At 44.1% G+C, this 20,539-nt stretch overlaps 1 protein-coding gene across 1 annotated transcript in view; it reads right to left on the reverse strand.

Moving 5' to 3' along the window:
• Positions 1-20,539, reverse strand: part of NECAB2 (N-terminal EF-hand calcium binding protein 2) — a 332,316-nt gene that overhangs the window by 146,083 nt on the left and 165,694 nt on the right. The window contains exon 4 of the mRNA XM_060788246.2: positions 3,501-3,526. Within this exon, the coding sequence (XP_060644229.2) occupies positions 3,501-3,526 (26 nt within the window). The remainder of the gene's footprint in view (positions 1-3,500; positions 3,527-20,539) is intronic.

Consider the following 20,539-nt stretch of genomic DNA (forward strand, 5'->3'; position numbering starts at 1 on the left):
TCTAACCAAAGCAGAATAGAGCATGGGGAGCATGACTTCCCTAGATCTAGACACTATGCTCCTATTGATGCAGGCCAACATCCCATTGGCTTTTTTTGCCGCCACATGACACTGTTGGCTCATGTTTAACTTGTTGTCTACGAGGACTCCAAGATCTTTTTCACACGTACTGCTCTCGAGCCAGGCATCGTCCCCCATTCTGTATCTTTGCATTTTGTTTTTCCTGCCAAAGTGGAGTATCTTGCATTTGTCCCTGTTGAACTTCATTTTGTTAGTTTTGGCCCATCATCTCTCTAATCTGTCAAGATCGTTTTGAATCCTGCTCCTGTCCTCTGGAGTATTGGCTATCCCTCCCAATTTGGTGTCGTCTGCTTGATTCATAACAGTGGCAAAATGACAGTTATGAAGTAGCAACGAAAATAATGTTATGGTTGGGGGTCACCACAACAAGAGGAACTGTATGAAGGGGTCGCGGCATTAGGAAGGCTGAGAAACACTTCTTTGGCAAGCAAGTTTCTTGTTCTAGTGTAGACAAGCCTATGGCCACAGTCTTCCAGAATGCGGTGTATTTTCACATTGGTATAACCAATAGTTATTTCAAGATAATCCATGGATATGTTCTAAATCCATTCAGGGCCATTTCATGCCAATCGGTGACCTCTCCAGCTCTTTTTCAATGGCTGCTCTCGAGATGCATGTTTGTCCATCTTTCTGCCGCTGCTCCACTTGCACACTTATAAATACATAATGTACTTCCTGCAAGAACACGGCAAGGCCCTCAGAGGAGGAGGCTCAATGCGGGCAAGGCTGTCCTTGGCACTTGGCTTTGCTTGGGGTTGCAAAGAAGGTGGAAAAGTTATGCAAGCGCAAAGCTGTCCTTGGAAGGGAGCAAGAATTAACGGAATGTAGCCGCTCCTTTGTTCCAAAGAGTTTGTACCGAGCTGCTGATGGCAGGGTTTTCGACTTGAGTGGACGCTCCACTTGTTCCGACGGATCCCCAGGTGCTTGTAAGGGAAATTACTATCAAGTGTGGGTAAACACATCAGTGTTTAGCAGATGCTCCTGCCGAGGCTTTGGGCCAAGGGTGTATTTTTAGCAAAGTACACAACCATTTGAAGATAAATCACCTTGCTGCTGTCTCTCTACCACTCGCAGATTCCAGTGCCCTAGTTAACAAACCTGTGTTGCAAAATTAATATTCGTCCCTAATTTGCTTCCTGCTCATCTAACAGGCTTCATATAACCTACTTGAGATCATGACTGTAACCCACAGAGAAATGCAAGAATGCGGTGAATGCTTTTTCACCTCTACTTCTTTGTACCCTTCATCTGCATCTAAAGTTTAATGTATGCTGGCAGCTCCCAAGTTACGAAGAAGATACGGTGTCCACGCTCTGGTTACATCCCGTATAGACTACTGCAACGCTCTGTACGTGGGGTTGCCTTTGAAGACTGTTCGGAAGCTTCAAATGGTCCAACGGGCGGCAGCCAGGTTGCTAACAGGAGCAGCACCCAGGAAGCATACAACTCCTCTGTTGCGCCAACTCCACTGGCTGCCAATCTGCTACCGAGCACAATTCAAAGTGCTGGCTTTAGCCTATAAAGCCCTAAACGGTTCTGGCCCTGCTTACTAGGCTTGGGTAACAACGGAAAAATTTGTTTCTAAACTCGTTTCGTTTTTAGGGGGTCCATTGCGTTTCGTTTTTTTTAAAGAATTCCGAATTTTTTCTTTAAAAAAATTCAAAATTTACGAAATTTCGTAAATTTTGAATTGATTTGTTAATGGCGGACGCGATTGCGCAATATGCTAAAAAAACCTCCAAACGGGACAGGGGAAACTTCTGAAGCTTCCCTCTCCCTCTGTTGTTGACTGTTGGTGTGATAAAACAAACAACTATATTATATTATATTATTATATATTATATTATATTATTATAATATAATATTATTATATTATATTATATATATTATATTATATATTATTATAATATTATATTATATATATTATATTATATATTATATATTATAATATTATTATATTATTATTATATTATATTATTATAATATTATATTATAGTATTGTATATTATATTATTATAATATATTGTATTATATATTATATATTATTATATTATATTCCGAAAATAATTACGAAATAATTACGAAAATTGGAAAAATTGTTTCAATTCTTAATTACTCCTCACACTATTCCTGCATGGCTCAATATCGGATCGTAAGCTAATTTAAATACGAATTAATAACGAATTACGAAATTAACGAACGAAACCGCCCAAGCCTACTGCTTACCTGTCTGAACGTATCTCTCCTTACGAACCCTCTAGGAATTTAAGATCTCCTGGGGAGGCCCTGCCATCTTAACAGGCAAGGACGAGGGATAGGGCCTTCTCAGCGGTGGCCCCTCAGTTGTGGAATGCCCTCCCCAGGGACATTATATCAGCTCCCACCCTCTTAATGTTTCACAAAAAAGTTAAAACCTGGCTATATGAGCAGGCCTTCCCAAACGCAGTGTAGCTATGAAACTCTGATCTCGGAACAGTTGGACAACATGACTGGACAATGACTGATTAATGAAATGCGGAGGACTTATAGTTTTTTATTATGTTTATTGATGTTAATTGTAATGATGTTTTAATCTATGTTAAATGTTTTTAATGTTTAAACTATTTTTGTACTGTTGTGGGCATCGAATTGTGCCGTTTTGTAAACCACCATGAGTCGCCCTCGGGCTGAGAATGGCGGTATAGAAGCGTAGTTGTTGAGATTAATTTCACAATTCAGCAGCAGATCAGTTGCACAACTTCAGCGCTTTCCAGTAGCTTCTTCCTGCACAGTATTTTCAGTCAACTGCTTCCACAGCCTGCAGTCACTCTGGAATCTTTTACAGACACTTGAGCACATGCCCGGCCATTGTCAGTTTTACCACTGTCTTTCCCTCAGTCTAGATGACATTACAAACTTACCACAGCATACAGTTATATGTTGTCTTAGCAGACAGGTTCTTTTAATCAATTACACAGAGCCTTCGACGAACAACATCACAGCACAAGGAGAGAGAATACACTGTACATGACTTCCTTATATACAATTCTATACAACCACACATAGCAATCTCTGATTGGTTCCCAACTCATTAACTTAACTCAGACCCAGGAATACATCATTCACAATCACCTGGACTAGGCCAGAACACATTCCCCAAATGATTCCCTATATAGAGTTAATGCACGACTCAGCATTTCCAATAGAAGCCTATTAGCAGTGCATGACTCAGCTATATTACATTACAACACATTGTAAAACCTGACAGTAGTTAGTAAATAAATAAATAAATAAGATAGGTTCTCTAGGTTTGTTCCCAAGTTGAATTTGTATGTAAGTTGGAACAGATACATTTTTAAGTGTAGCCCCAGCCAAAGATAGATAGATAGATAGATAGAGAGACAGACAGACAGAATAAAATACAAAATAGAGAGACTCACCACACAGCTCTTTAGTATCCACGTTGCTTGGAAATAAGAAAGACAGGAAAGAATTAAAATGCATGAAGTTAGAATAGGAGAAAAGCAAGAGTTTAACTGCAGGAGAATCAGAGGTAGTTGAACCAAAAGAGATTGCTGAGAGAGTTATAGTCATATATAGTCAAACTATAGTCATATACAGACCAGGTTGTGGCACAGCTGGTTGGATCATGAGTTTGAAGCCAGCCCGGGTCGGAGTAAGCTCCCGACCATTTGTCTAGCTTGCTGTTGACCTTTGCAGCCTGAAAGTCAGTTGCATCTGTCAAGTAGGAAATTTAGATACCGTTTATGCAGGGAGGATAATTTAACTAATTGTTGCACTCCAGGACAGGAAAAGCCCTCTGACTGTAAACACAACAATTGCTGAGAGGGTAAACTATAGTGATATATAGTCAAACTATAGTCATATACAGACCAGGTTGTGGCACAGCTGGTTGGGAATCAGCTGCATGAAAAATCACTACTGACTGAAAGGTCATGAGTTCAAAGCCAGCCCGGGTCAGAGTAAGCTCCCAACCATTTGTCTAGCTTGCTGTTGACCTTTGCAGCCTAAATGACAGTTGCATCTGTCAAGTAGGAAATTTAGGTACCGCCTACACGGGGAGGATAATTTAACTAATTTACGATGCCATAAAAATCTTGAGCAAGCCTGCAAAGAATGAGGAAGTACTTTATCAGTGTCATAAATGGACGGTGAAGCAACAGCTCCCCTGGTGGCCAGAATACCCTCATGGAAAGTTAAATTGCCTCTGTGCCTGTCTATATATATTGTGTGGAGAGACAGGGAAAACCAATTGATCCCTAATCCATCTAAAACACAGACATGCGCCTTTCACCTTAAGAACAGACAAGCATCCCGAGCTCCAAGGATTACCTGGGAAGGAATCCCACTGGAGCATGGCAGCGCACCCAAATACCTGGGAGTCACTCTGGATAGTGCTCTGACCTACAAGAAGCACTGCCTGAACATCAAGCAAAAATTGGGTGCTAGAAACAACATCATACGAAAGCTGACTGGCACAACCTGGGGATCACAACCAGACACAGTGAAGACATCTGCCCTTGCGCTATGCTACTCTGCTGCTGAGTATGCATGCCCAGTGTGGAACACATCTCACCACACTAAAACAGTAGATGTGGCTCTTAATGAGACATGCCACATTATCACACGGTGTCTGCGCCCCACACCACTGGAGAAATTACACTGCTTAGCCGGTATTGCACCACCTGACATCCGCCGGGAAGTAGCAGCCAATAGTGAAAGGACCAAGGCAGAGACATCTCCAGCTCATCCCCTGTTTGGGTATCAGCCAGCACGTCAACGACTTAAATCAAGACATAGTTTTCTTAGATCTACAGAGACACTCGCTGGAACACCCCAGCAAGTGAGAATCCAAAAGTGGCAGGCCCAAACCCAGCACCTCAATCCATGGGTGATACCAGATGAGAGACTCCCCCCTGGGCACACAGAAGACTGGGCGACTTGGAAGGCGCTGAACAGACTGCGCTCTGGCACCACGAGATGCAGAGCCAATCTTAAGAAATGGGGCTACAGGGTGGAATCCTCGGCATGCGAGTGTGGAGAAGAACAAACGACTGACCACCTGCTGCAATGTAACCTGAGCCTTGCCACATGCACAATGGAGGACCTCCTTGCGGCAACACCAGAGGCACTCCAAGTGGCCAGATACTGGTCAAAGGACATTTAACCAACTACCAAGTTTGCAAAATCTCTGTGTTTTTCTTTCTTTTTCTTTTTAATCTGTGTGTTTGTTTTGTTCGGTTAGAATTGTAACACAATGGTATGGTTGCTGATGACACGATAAATAAATAAATAAATAAATAAATGCCAACAGTATAGATATGCCCTCGTTTTGGTGTTCCAGCATGGCAAGAGGCTGGACTAGATGCCCTTTGTGGTCCCTTTCAAGTCTTCAGACTCTGATTCTAATCCCCATGGATTAGTCCATTTGGAGACCTTTAAGAGGGCAGCTGTGGTAGATCTTCAGACTCAAATTATTAGGAACCGGGGAGTAAAAGCTGCCCGCAATCGCCCTTCCAGCCAAGAGATTTCCCCAGTTTACTTTATCTCCTGTTTCAAACTGCTTTTGATCCATATCTTTGAATGAGGCCAACCAACTGCATCACCTGGCACTGGATTTCGGATAAGCCGAGGTTTCTTATCGGCAGGCAGGCAGAGCTGACAGTACTATCCTCACTTGCTTGTAGATCTTCTCTTATTTTTTCCACAATATTTTTTGTCCTGATAAGCTTTTCCTGGCATATGTGATTGACAGCTCCCCTGCCTAATCTGTATCTCTGTTTTTTTTTAAGTCTATATAAATAAAAATGTGATGTTCGTTTGTGGGATTAACATAACTCAAAAATCATAGAATCAAAGAGTTGGAAGAGACCTCATGGGCCATCCAGTCCAACCCCATTCTGCCAAGAAGCAGGAATATTGCATTCAAATCACCCCCCGACAGATTAGCCATCCAGCCTCTGCTTAAAAGCTTCCAAAGAAGGAGCCTCCACCACACTCCGGGGCAGGGAGTTCCACTGCTGAACAGCTCTCACAGTCAGGAAGTTCTTCCTAATGTTCAGATGGAATCTCCTCTCTTGTAGTTTGAAGCCATTGTTCCGCGTCCTAGTCTCCAAGGAAGCAGAAACAAGCTTGCTCCCTCCTCTCTGTGGCCTCCTCTCACATATTATATCTCCTCTCAGCCTTCTCTTCTTCAGGCTAAACATGCCAGTTCCCTAAGCCGCTCCTCATAGGCTTTTTTCTCCAGACCCTTGATCATTTTAGTCGCCCTTCCTCTGGACACATTCCAGCTTGTCAATATCTCTCTTGAATTGTGGTGCCCAGAATTGGACACAATATTCCAGATGTGGTCTAACCAAAACAGAACAGAGGGGTAGCATTACTTCCCTAGATCTAGACACTAGGCTCCTATTGATGCAGACCAAAATCCCATTGGATTTTTTTGCAGCCACATCACATTGTTGGCTCATGTTTCACTTGTTGTCCACGAGGACTCCAAGATTTTTTTCACACGAACTGCTCTCGAGCCAGGCGTCACCCATTCTGTATCTTTGCATTTCATTTTTTCTGCCAAAGTGGAGTATCTTGCATTTGTCACTGTTGAACTTCATTTTGTTAATTTTGGCCCATCTCTCTAATCTGTCAAAATCGTTTTGAATCCTGCTCCTGTCCTCTGGAGTATTGGCTCTCCCTCCCAATTTGGTGTCATCTGCAAACTTGATGATCCTGCCTTCTAGTCCTTCATCTAAGTCATTAATAAAGATGTTGAACAGGACCGGGCCCAGGACGGAACCCTGCGGCACTCCACTTGTCACTTCTTTCCAAGATGAAGAGGAAGCATTAGTGAGCACTCTCTGGGTTCGTCCACTTAACCAATTACAGATCCACCTCACCGTAGTTTTGCCTAGCCCACATTGGGTGGATCACTGGGTGAATTGACACCAAATTTGGACACAATACACCTATCAGGCCAACGAGTGACCATCACTCATAATAATACTGAAAAACACAGTGGAAGGGACTTAAAAAGCAAAAAAATCCCCACAAAAATACATTACGAAAGATGCACAAAACTACATACATACACAAACACATATATAGATGGGCTCAAGGCCAACCTTAAAAACTCTGGCATAGACACTGAGAACTGGGAAGCCCTAGTCCTTGAGTGCTCCAACTGGAGGTCAGCTGTGACCAGCAGTGCTGTAGAATTTGAAAAGGCATGAATGGAGGGGAGAAAGAGAGAAACATGCCAAGAAGAAGAAGGCCCATTAAGCCAACCCCGACCAGCAGGCATGTAGCGGCGGGGGGGGGGGGGGGGGGGGGGGGTTGAGGGACTTCAGCCACCTCCCCCCCCCCCCCCCCCAAATTCTCATGGTGGTTCGCGAAAAGGCCTTACTGGTGCATTATTTAAACTGTTATGTTTATTCATATCATGATCTGATCACCATACTCAATATATCCCATATGCATGGGGGTATTGGGGTAATGATACAAAAGGTTTGCTAGGGTAGACCCTCTTTCACTCAGACTCAGCCCCCCCCCCCAAACTCAGCCCCCCCCGAAATTCCCCCTGAAAAAAACTCAGCCCCCCCCCCCCCGAATCGAAATCCTGGCTACGGGCCTGCTGACTGGGACTGCCTTCCACCTGGAATCTAATGTTCTCACTGCGGGAGGTGATGCAGATCAAGAATTGGGCTCCACAATCACCTACGTACCCACTGCCAGTACACCGATCTTGGAAACAATCCTACTTAGACAACGAAGAATCACCTAAGTAAGTAAGTAAGTAAGTAAGTAAGTAAGTATATACACATAGAGACAAATATACGCATACATATACACACAAAACACATATACACAGACTGGGCCACAGCAACACATGGCAGGGGATGGCTGGTATATAAATACAAATGTAATGTTAGTTTGTGGGACTAACATAACTCAAAAACCACTGGACGAATTGACCCCAAATTTGGACACAAGACACCTATCAGGCTAACAAGTGACCATCACTCATAAAAACATAGCAGAAGAGACTTAAAAAGCCAAAAAAAAAAAAAAAGCAAAAAAGATGCTACAACACATGTGCAAAAATGACTTCCCCGGCAGACAAAAAAACACAATAGCATATCCACACTCTCTTCTGGACTACATCTCCCAGCATCCCCTAGACCAGGCCCTTTATAAGAGGAGGATGATCCAAATGTACTGCTTCCAAGCTGCAAGCTTCCTTCTCCTTGGATTTCTTTGGGAGCAATCCTTGAATATTTCCAATTTCCTATTCCTGGACTGCAACTCCCAGCAATCCTCCAAATAGATAGATTAGATAGAGATAAATAGGTAAGTAGATCGATTGATCGATCAGGAGGACTGCTGGGAGGTAGAGAATGAAGGAAGGAGAGAAAAAGGAAGGAAAGAAAAAAGGGGGAAGGAAGGGAAGAAGAAGAGAAGGAAGGAAGGAGAGAAAGAAAGAAAACAGGGAAGGAAGGAAAGAGGGAGGGAAGAAAGGAGAGAACGAAAGAAGAGAACGAGGGAGGGAAGCACTGCTGGGAGTTGCAGTCCAAGAATAGGTAGAGAAGAAAGAAAGGAGAGAAAGCAAAAGGGAAAGGAAAAGGGGGGGGGGGGTGAAGGGAAGAAGAAGAAGGAAGGAGGGAGTGAAAGAAAGAAAAAAGGGAAGGAAGGAAGGAAAGAGGGAGGGAAGAAAGGAGAGAAATGAGGGAGGGAAGCACTGCCGGGAGTTGCAGTCCAAGAATAAGTAGAGAAGAAAAAAAGGAATGAAAGCAAAAGGGAAACAAAAGGGGGGAATGAAGGGAAGAGGATGAGAAGGAAGGAAGGAAGGAAGGAGGGAGGGAGGGAGGGAGGAAGGAAGGAAGGAAGGAAGGAAGGAAGGAAGGAAGGAAGGAAGGAAGGAAGGAGAGAAAGAAAGAAAGAAAGAAAGAAAGAAAGAAAGGAAAGAGGGAGGGAAGGAAGGAGGGAAGGAAGGAAGGAAGGAAGGAAGGAAGGAAGGAGAGAAAGGAAAGAAAGAAAGAAAGAAAGAAAGAAAGGAAAGAGGGAGGGAAGGAAGGAGGGAAGGAAGGAAGGAAGGAAGGAAGGGGAGAAAGAAAGAAAGAAAGAAAGAAAGGAAAGAGGGAGGGAAGGAAGGAGGGAAGGAAGGAAGGAAGGAAGGAAGGAAGAAAGGAAGGAAGGAGGGAGGGAGGGAGGGAGGGAGGAAGGAAGGAAGGAAGGAAGGAAGGAGAGAAAGAAAGAAAGAAAGAAAGAAAGAAAGGAAAGAGGGAGGGAAGGAAGGAGGGAAGGAAGGAAGGAAGAAAGGAAGGAAGGAAGGAAGGAAGGAGGGAGGGAGGGAGGGAGGGAGGAAGGAAGGAAGGAAGGAAGGAAGGAAGGAGAGAAAGAAAGAAAGAAAGAAAGAAAGGAAAGAGGGAGGGAAGGAAGGAGGGAGGGAAGGAAGGAAGGAAGGAAGGAAGGAGGGAGGGAGGGAGGGAGGGAGGAAGGAGGGAAGGAAGGAAGGAAGGAAGGAGAGAAGAAGAAAGAAAGAAAGAAAGAAAGAAAGAAAGAAAGAAAGAAAGGAAAGAGGGAGGGAAGGAAGGAGGGAAGGAAGGAAGGAAGGAAGGAGGGAGGGAGGGAGGGAGGGAGGGAGGGAGGGAGGGAGGAAGGAAGGAAGGAAGGAAGGAAGGAAGGAAGGAAGGAAGGAGAGAAAGAAAGAAAGAAAGAAAGAAAGAAAGGAAAGAGGGAGGGAAGGAAGGAGGGAAGGAAGGAGGGAAGGAAGGAAGGAAGGAAAGAGGGAGGGAAGGAAGGACGGAGGGAAAGAGAGAAGGACAGAAAGAAATATAGAAAGAAAGAAAGAAAGAAAGGAAGGAAGGAAGGAAGGAGGGAGGGAAGTAAGGAAGGAAGGAGAGAAAGAAAGGAGAGAAAGAGGGTGGGAAGGTTGGCCACAGCAATGTGTGGCGGGGACAGCTAGTACAATATGAAATCTGCAGATCTACAAATATTAAAATAGTATTAAACATTATGAGTATTAAAACCATTCAGGAAGGAGAGAAGGAAAGAAAAAAGGGAAGGGAGAGAAAGAAAGAAAGAAAGAAAGGAAGGAAGGAAGGAGAGAATAGGGAGGAAAGGTTGGCCACAGCAACGCATGGAAGGTACAGCTAGTCCTATAATAAAAAGCTGCACCATTTTGTTTTCGGATGTCTTGCAATCTCTCCAGAGCCTGGTTCGGTGGTCCAAATACTACAAAGAGTTTGGTTCTGAGAAAGAAAGGCCATTGAAATTCTAGCAATGCAATGCAAAGCTCTCCGAAAGGCAAGGGAGGCTTCTGTAGCCAAGAACAGTTCAAAGCACTTCAGGAGCAAATAATCCCTTAAGCAGCATCCCAATAAAATTTACAAGGAGGATGACAATGTGAGCAGGTCAGAGGCAGAATGCAATTTTTCAAAGAAGAGGAACTGGGATAGATGCAAAAAGGGCATGCCCTCGACTCTGCGGCAGAATCTCAAACAGAGCTTCAACTTAATTAATTGGACTTTCAGTTGCAGAATTTCTTTTCTACCCTCTTTCAAAAGGCTATATGGCTCCGCAGAGTTATAACCAATGACATAAATCAAGGAGGATCCTTGGTTGAAACTACAAGATATATTAGGGATAGGAAAAATAATACTATAATAATAACTAGCTTTACCTGCCACGCATTGCTGTGGCCAACCTTCTCTCCCTCTTTCTCTCCTTCTTTCACTCCTTCCTTCATTTCCCTTTCTTCTTTCCTTTCTTCCTTCTCTACCTGTTTACTTCCTTCCTTAGCTTTTTGCTCCCATCCTTCCTTCTCTTTATTTCTTTCCTTCCCTCCCTCTTTCTCTCCTTCTTTCTCTTCTTCCTTTGCTCCGTCTTTCCTCCCTTCCCTTTTTTCTTTCCTTCTCTCCTCCTTCCTTCTCTTCCTCTTTCCTTCCTCCTCCCTTTTCTTCCTTCCTCTTTCTCTCCTTTCTTCCGTCTCTATCTCTTTCCTTCCTTCCTTCGCTCTTGACTTCCAGACTTCCTTTTCTTTCTTTCTTTTCTTCCCCCCTTTCTCTTCTTCCTTAGCTTTTTTCCCCTCTCTTCCCCTTCCCAAATTCCCCTTCCTCCCTTCCTTTTGACACCTTCCCTTTCCTTTCCCTTCCCTTTCTTCTTTTTTCTATCTTTCTTTCCTTTCCTCCTTCCTTCCTTTTTCCCTTCTTTCCCATCCTCCTTCTCTTTCTGTATTCTTTCTTTTCTACCTTTCTTCTTTCATATACCTTCTCTACTTCTCCTTCCTTCCTTCATACACCTTCCCTCCCTTCCTTCCTTCCTTTCCTTCCTCCCTTCCTTTCTCCCTTCTTTCCCATCCTCCTTCTCTCCCTTTCTTCTTTCTTTCCTTCCTTTCTTCTTTCATATACCTTCTCAACTTCTCCTTCCTTCCTTCCTTCCTTCCTTCCTTCCTTCCTTCCTGCACCTTCCCTTCCCCTTCCCACTTTTCTTCTTTCCTTCTTTCCTTCCTTCCTTCCTTGCTATTTACACCCCTTCCCCTCATTTCTGTCCTTCTTTCCCTCTCCTGCTTCCTTCCCTCCTTCCGCTTCCTCACAGATGCATGGCAAATTTGGTGAGTTTTCGTCGGCATTTTGCTGTACCATTGAACGCCCTTTCCCTTTTTATATATATAGATACTAAAACCATACCAAAAGAAAACATTAAAATACACAATTGCCGTATTTAAAGAGCCCATTCTTTTGTTTTCTGATGGCTAAAATATTGTTTTGAAAATGACATTTTCCCACTGATGAGAATGGAACCAAGAGGTGGCCAATTGAACCTTCCTTCAAAAGGAATATCAACATAAGAGGATTGAATGAAAAGCAATGCCTCTAAATTCCTAACTCCTCAACAGATGGCAGTACTGGTATGTGACAGGTATTGGCTTGTTCAGTAGACTCTCCTCTACAGTTCCATTTTGGTGGGAAGCCTTAGCATTGAACGGTTGTGTTGGTAAAGTGCAAAGTATGGAACCCTGCGCAGAAGGTCGGTCAATGAGACTTAAGCAACATGCAGTCATTGAATTCTTGACAGCAGAAGGTCTCACCCCAAACGAGATTCATCAGAGAATGCTAGTTGTTCATAGTAATTGTGTTGATGGGAGTACTGTGCGTCGTTGGGCGAGTAAGTTTAAAGATGCTGAGGTGGGAACACCTGACATGTGTGACAAACAAAAAGACGGACGTCCTGTGACAGCAACCACTGCGTTTCACAAGCAAAAGGTTGACAGATTGATTCAGGATGATTGTTGTATCACTCAGAGAGAAATTTCAAAAATAATCAGCATTTTACAACAACGTGTGGGCCACATTATTGCTTTGCTTGGCTTTCGGAAGATCTGTGCACGATGGGTACCTAGGATGCTGATACCTGGAATGAAAGCACACAGACTTGAAACTTCAGAGACTGAATCTCACCACCGTATGATATCCTCCATACAGTCCAGATTTAGCACTGTCTGACTTCCATTTGTTCCTGATAATGAAAGAAGATCATTATGTTTCTGATGAAGATGTTGAGAGAACTGTGAGACTCTGGTTGCGGAAACAGCAGCTCAGCGGTTTAACCCACACTGAAGGTTCCACCTATTCACATACCTAAATCACTTCACTAACTTTGATCTCCATCCCCCACCTCTAAAAAGTTTGCAAATGTGAATCTACGAGGGTTGAATGAAAAGTAATGCCTCCACCTTGGTAACTCGTCAACAGATGGCAATACTGGTCTGTAGAGGAGAGTCTACTGAACAAGTCAGTACCTGCGGCAGGTACTGACTTGTTCAGTAGACTCTCCTCTACAGTTCCATTTTGGTGGGAAGCCTTCGCATTGAATGGTTGTGTTGTCAAAGTGCAAAGTATGGAACCCTGCACAGATGGTTGGCCAATGCAACTTAAGCAATGTGCAGTCATTGAATTCTTGACAGCAGAAGGTGTCACCCCAAAGGAGACTAATCAGAGAATGCAAGCTGTTTATGGTAATTGTGTTGATTGAGTATTTTGCGTTGTTGGGTGAGAAAGTTTAAAGATGTCGCGGTGGGAACATCTGACTTGCGTGAAAAACACAAAGTCGGACGTTCTGTGACAGCAACCACTGAGTTACACAAGCAAAAGGTTGACTGATTGATTCAGGGTGATTGTTGTATCACTCAGAGAGAAATTTCAAGTGGCATTGGGTTGTTGTAGGTTTTTTCGGGCTATATTGCCATGTTTCGCCTGCATCTATGGCAAGCATCCTCAGAGATAGTGAGGTCAGTGATTCCGGCCATGAAAGCCTTCGACAATACATAATCGGCATTTCACAAGAACATGTGGGTCACATTATTGCTTTGCTTGGCTATTGGAAGGTCTGTGCATGATGGGAACCCAGGATGCTGATGCCTGAAATGAAAATGCACAGACTTGAAACTTCAGAGACTGGATCTCACCACCGTACGACATCCTCCATACAGTCCAGATTTAGTACTCTCTGACTTCCATCTGTTCTCAATAATGAAAGAAGATCTGCGGGGACATTGTTATGTTGTGATGAAGACATTGAGAGAACTGTGAGATGCTGGTTGAGGAAACAGAGTGTTGACTTCTTAGGTGATAGCTTCAGAAAACTTGTTAATCATTGGCAGAAATGTAGCCAATTGTCTGGTGAGTATGTGTGGGTCACATGATTGCTTTGCTTGGCTATTGGAAGATCTGTGCACAATGGGTACCCAGGATGAGAGAACTGTGAGATGCTGGTTGCGGAAACAGAGTGTCAACTTCTTCTGTGATGGCTTCAGAAAACTTGTTCATTGTTGGCAGAAATGTATCCAATTGTCTGGTGAGTATGTGTGGTTCACATTATTGCTTTGCTTGACTATTGGAAGATCTGTGCACGATGGGTACCCAGGATGAGAGAACTGTGAAATGCTGGTTGCGGAAGCAGTGTCGACTTCTTCCATGACGGCTTCAGAAAACTTGTTCATCGTTGACAGAAATGTATCCAATTGTCTGGTAAGTATGTGTGGCTCACATTATTGCTTTGCTTGGCTATCGGAAGATCTGTACATGATGGGTACCCAGGATGAGAGAACTCTGAGACGCTGGTTGGGAAAACAGAGTGTCGACTGAAGCGTGACAGCTTCAGAAAACTTGTTGGCAGAAATGTATCCAATTGTCTGGTGACTATGTGGAAAAGTGAATAGTGGTAGTTAAAGAGCACATTCTTAGGATTATTTCTGTGCTTGATTTATTAACATATTATGTTCTTGTGGGTTTTTTCGGGCTATATGGCCATGTTCTAGAGGCATTTTCTCCTGACGTTTAGCCTGCATCTATAACAAGCATCCTCAGAGGTAGTGAGGTCTGTTGGAATTAGGAAAATGGGTTTATATATCTGTGGAATGGCTGGGGTGGGGCAAAGAGCTCTTCTCTGCTGGAGCTGGGTGTGAATGTTTCAACTGATCACCTTCATTAGCATTTGAAGGCCTGGCTGACCCTGGGGGAATCTTTTGTTGAGAGGTGTTAAGATGTGCCTGGTTGTTTCCTCTCTGCAGTTTTGCTGTTGTAATTTTAGAGTTTTTTTTAATACTGGTAGCCAAATTTTGTTCATTTTCAACATTACAACAGCAAATTCCAACAGACCTCACTACCTCTGAGGATGCTTGCCATAGATGCAGGCAAAACGTCGGGAGAAAATGCCTCTAGAACATGGCCATATAGCCCGAAAAAACCCACAAGAACCTAGTGATTCCAGCCATGAAACCCTTCGACAATATATTAACATATTCCCATCCAAACCCAAGTAATGAAGGTGGAGGCATTACTTTTCATTCAATCCTCGTAGAAGGATTGAGGTGAGGTGGATCTGTAATTGGTTAAGTGGACGAACACAGAGAGTGCTCACCAATGCTTCCTCTTCATCTTGGAAAGAAGTGACAAGTGGAGTGCCGCAGGGTTCCGTCCTGGGCCCGGTCCTGTTCAACATCTTTATTAATGACTTAGATGAAGGGCTAGAAGGCAGGATCATCAAGTTTGCAGACGACACCAAATTGGGAGGGAGAGCCAATACTCCAGAGGACAGGAGCAGGATTCAAAACGATCTTGACAGATTAGAGAGATGGGCCAAAACTAACAAAATGAAGTTCAACAGGGACAAATGCAAGATACTCCACTTAGGCAGGAAAAATGAAATGCAAAGATACAGAATGGGGGACGATGCCTGGCTTGAGAGCAGTACATGTGAAAAAGATCTTGGAGTCCTCGTGGACAACAAGTTAAACATGAGCCAACAATGTGATGTGGCGGCAAAAAAAGCCAATGGGATTTTGGCCTGCATCAATAGGAGCATAGTGTCTAGATCTAAGGAAGTAATGCTACCCCTCTATTCTGCTTTGGTTAGACCACACCTGGAATATTGTGTCCAATTCTGGGCACCACAATTCAAGAGAGATATTGACAAGCTGGAATGTGTCCAGAGGAGGGTGACTAAAATGATCAAGGGTCTGGAGAACAAGCCCTATGAGGAGCGGCTTAGGGAACTGGGCATGTTTAGCCTGAAGAAGAGAAGGCTGAGAGGAGATATGATAGCCATGTTTAAATATGTGAGAGGAAGCCACAGGGAGGAGGGAGCAAGCTTGTTTTCTGCTTCCCTGGAGACTAGGACGCGGAACAATGGCTTCAAACTACAAGAGAGGAGATTCCATCTGAACATTAGGAAGAACTTCCTGACTGTGAGAGCCGTTCAGCAGTGGAACTCTCTGCCCCAGAGTGTGGTGGAGGCTCCTTCTTTGGAAGCTTTTAAGCAGAGGCTGCATGGCCATCTGTCAGGGGTGATTTGAATGCAATATTCCTGCTTCTTGGCAGAATGGGGTTGGACTGGATGGCCCATGAGGTCTCTTCCAACTCTTTGATTCTATGATTCTATGATTCTAAGGTCTCCAACTCCCATTAGCAATTGGTTAGGGATGATGGGAGATATAGTTCAAAACTTCTGGAAGGCCATCCCCACAATATGACATTGGCTTGTTATGGGAGCTTTATTCCCATAAGATGATATTTTGGGTCTTGGCAGTACAGAAGGAGACCTTTGCCCAATTGCGTGAAATCCAGTTGTCCTTGAGTCAGCTTTCCCCCCCTCATTTCCAGAATTGTGTTTTGTAGTTTTGACCTTCAGCTTTGATTGTATATGGAATGGATCCCTTGGGCAAAATGCATCCTGGATGGAAGGAGACATTGGCATAAAAACTAGCGCAGTTAACCATTTTTTTTATTGGCACGCAAAGGAACAAACTCCTCATGCACCAAAAAGAAAAAAAAATATCTTTATACTCCCCACTGAAATAAAGACATTGCATTTGCTTACATTGGACTCTGGTGAATATAAGCCAGACTTGGCAACTCTCTGAAGGTCAACTAAAATCGGAAAAGTAGAAAAGTCATGCAGGAAGTGTTCTAAATCATAATCCTAATAAACAGAAGTTACTGCAAGACATTTCCACTGTGTTGTGCAAGTATGATTTGCTATTTCGTTCTTTCTTTCCAGCAATTGGGTTGGAAGGGTCAAGCATTCTGTTCTGTAGCATTTCAGATGGAGACGTTTATAATTGGATTGTTGTAGGTTTTTTCGGGCTGTATGGCCATGTTCTAGAGGCATTCTCTCCTGACGTTTCGCCTGCATCTATGGCAAGCATCCTCAGAGGTAATGAGGATGCTTGCCATAGATGCAGGCGAAACGTCAGGAGAGAATGCCTCTAGACTAGGCTTGGGTAACCACGGAAAAAATTGTTTCTAAACTCGTTTTGTTTTTAGGGGGCCTTTGCGTTTTTTTAAATAATTCCGAAATTTTCCTTTAAAAAATTTCGAAATTTACAAAATTTCGTAAAATTACGAATCGATTCGTTAATGGCGGACGAGATTGTGCAATATGCTAAAAAAAAAACCTCCAAATGGGACAGGAGGAACTTCTGAGGCTTCCCTCTCCCTCTGTTGTTGACTGTTGGTGTGATAAAATAAATAACAACTATAAAACTTGCACCAGACATGCGAAAATAATTACGAAATAATTTCGAAATAATTATGAAATAATTACGAAATAAATTGAAAAAATTGTTTCGAATCTTTATTACTCCTCACACAATTCCTGCATGGCTCAATATTGGATCGTAAGCTAATTTAAATACGAATTAATAACGAATTACGAAATTAACGAACGAAACCGCCCAAGCCTACTCTAGACTATGGCCATATAGCCTGAAAAAACCTACAACAACCCAGTGATTCCGGCCATGAAAGCCTTCGACAAGACGTTTATAATTATTCTTTACGTTGAATAATGGCGTTCTGTCTTGCAGATCATCCTGAGGGTGCCGACAATGTTTAAGGAAGTCCTTGAATGACTCTTTAAACTGAAACAATCAAAACTCCAATTTGCATTGCATTGCAAAAGTGGAAAGGGAATTCTTCTTCTTCTTAGGCAATCCCTCGTTGGCCAAGTAGGAAAGTCTTCCAGTGTTCTGGTGGGTCCGTAGGTGACTGTGGAGCCCTATTCTTGATCTGCATCTTCTCCCGCAGTGAGGGCATTGGTTTCCAGGTGGAAGGTGGTCTCAGCCGGGATTGGCTTGACGTACCTTCCTCTTGGCACGCTTCTCTCTTTCACCCTCCATTTGTCCCTCTTCAAATTCTGCAGCACTGCTGGTCACAGCTGACCTCCAGCTGGAGCGGTCAAGGGCCAGGACTTCCCAGTTCTTAGTGTCTATGCCAGAGTTTTTATGGTTGGCTTTGAGCCCATCTTTAAATCTCTTTTCCTGTCCTCCAACATTCCATTTTCCGTTCTTGAGTTCAGAGTAGAGCAACTGCTTTGGGAGACGGAGGTCAGGCATCCAGACAACGTGGCCAGTCCTGTGGAGTTGATGGTGAAGAACCATCGCTTCAATGCTGGTGGTCTTTGCTTCTTTCAGCACGCTGACGTTTGTCCAACTGTCTTCCCAAGAAATTTGCAGGACTTTCCGGAGGCAGCGCTGATGGAAACGTTCCAGGAGTTGCATATGACGTCTGTAGACAGTCCACGTTTCGCAGGCGTATAGCAGGGTTGGGAGGACAATAGATTTATAAACAAGCCCCTTGGTATCCCTACGGATGTCCCGGTCCTCAAACACCCTCTTCTTCATTCGAAAAAATGCTGCACTTGCAGACCTCAGGCACTGTTGTATTTCGGTGTCGATGTTGACTTTGGTGGAGAGGTGGCTGCCAAGGTAGCGGAAATGGTCAACATTGACATCACATGCAACTCCTGGAAGGATTCTATCAGCGCTGCCTCCAGAAAATCCTGTAAATCTTTTGGGAAGACAAGCGGACAAATGTCAGCGAGCTGGAAGAAGCAAAGACTACCAGCATTGAAGTGATGTTCCTCCGTCATCAACTCCGCTGGACCAGCCACGTTGTCCGGATGCCCGACCACCATCTCCCAAAGCAGTTGTTCTACTCCAAACTCAAGAATGGAAAATGGAATCTTGGTGGGCAGGAAAAGAGATTTAACGATGGGTTCAAAGCCAACCTTTAAAACTCTGGCATAGACACTGAGAACTGGGAAGCACTGGCCCTTGAGTGCTCCAGCTGGAGGTCAGATGTGACCAGCAGTGCTGTAGAATTTGAAGAGGCACAAATGGAGGCACAAATGAAGAGAAACATGCCAAGAGGAAGGTGCGTCAAGCCAACACGATAAATAAATAAACTCCGCTGGACCGGCCACGTTGTCCAGATACCTGACCACCGTCTCCCAAAGCAGTTGCTCTACTCCGAACTCAAGAACAGAAAATGGAATGTTGGTGAGCAGGAAAAGAGATTTAAAGATAGGTTCAAAGCCAACCTTTAAAGCTCTGGCATAGACACTGAGAACTGGGAAGCAATGGCCCTTGAGCGCTCCAGCTGGAGGTCAGATGTGACCAGCAGTACTGTCAAATTTGAAGAGGCACGAATGGAAGGTGAAAGAGAGAAGCATGCCAAGAGGAAGGCACGTCAAGTCAACCCCAACCAAGACCGCCTACCTCTTGGAAACCAATGCCCTCACTGCGGGAGAAGATGCAGATCAAGAATAGGGCTCCACAGTCACCTACGGACCCACCAGAACACTGGAAGACTATCCTACTCAGCCAACGAGGGATTGCCTAAGAAGATGAAGGGCTCCACAGTCACCTATGGACCCACCAGAACACTGGAAGACTATCCTACTCAGCCAACGAGGGATTGCCTAAGAAGATGAAGGGCTCCACAGTCACCTACGGACCCACCAGAACACTGGAAGACTATCCTACTCAGCCAACGAGGGATTGCCTAAGAAGATGAAGGGCTCCACAGTCACCTACGGACCCACCAGAACACTGGAAGACTATCCTACTCAGCCAACGAGGGATTGCCTAAGAAGATGAAGGGCTCCACAGTCACCTACGGACCCACCAGAACACTGGAAGACTATCCTACTCAGCCAACGAGGGATTGCCTAAGAAGATGAAGGGCTCCACAGTCACCTACGGACCCACCAGAACACTGGAAGACTATCCTACTCAGCCAACGAGGGATTGCCTAAGAAGATGAAGGGCTCCACAGTCACCTACAGACCCACCAGAACACTGGAAGACTATCCTACTCAGCCAACGAGGGATTGCCTAAGAAGATGAAGGGCTCCACAGTCACCTACGGACCCACCAGAACACTGGAAGACTATCCTACTCAGCCAACGAGGGATTGCCTAAGAAGATGAAGGGCTCCACAGTCACCTACGGACCCACCAGAACACTGGAAGACTATCCTACTCAGCCAACGAGGGATTGCCTAAGAAGATGAAGGGCTCCACAGTCACCTACGGACCCACCAGAACACTGGAAGACTATCTTACTCAGCCAACGAGGGATTGTCTAAGAAGATGAAGGGCTCCACAGTCACCTACGGACTCACCGCCAGTGCACTGATCTTGGAAGACTATCCTACTCGGACAACGAGGGATTGCCTAAGTAAATAAGTAAGTACAGAAGTTGCAGTCCCACCGCAAACTGAGTACCAGATCTGGGGAAGTCTGCTATGAGCACAAATGCAAAAATAATTCAGAGATGGGTCAATATCTGCTGGTGTGCCAAGGTTGAGAGAAATAAAAGACAGGGTGGAATCAAAACATATTGATCTAAAGATACAACTAATAAAGCAGAAACAAGTAGGAGGAGTGGGGATGGTGAGCATAAGACAACACTCTCGTTTTTCAGCTTTGCACAGGAATATGAAAAAGGCAGTCGTGTTTTTTTCCCTCTAGTTATGTAACACCTTCAAAAATCCCATTTTCTCCTAGTCTTATTCAAAGTCACTTCCCGCTGTGACTGAATAAAAAATATACAGAATGTAGAACACTTAACACACCACGTCTCTTCCAACAAAAGTCATTAGAGCTCATTTATAGATCTTTG

Source organism: Anolis sagrei, chromosome 8, assembly GCF_037176765.1.
Source record: "Anolis sagrei isolate rAnoSag1 chromosome 8, rAnoSag1.mat, whole genome shotgun sequence".
NCBI classification, from domain to species: Eukaryota; Metazoa; Chordata; class Lepidosauria; order Squamata; family Dactyloidae; genus Anolis; species Anolis sagrei.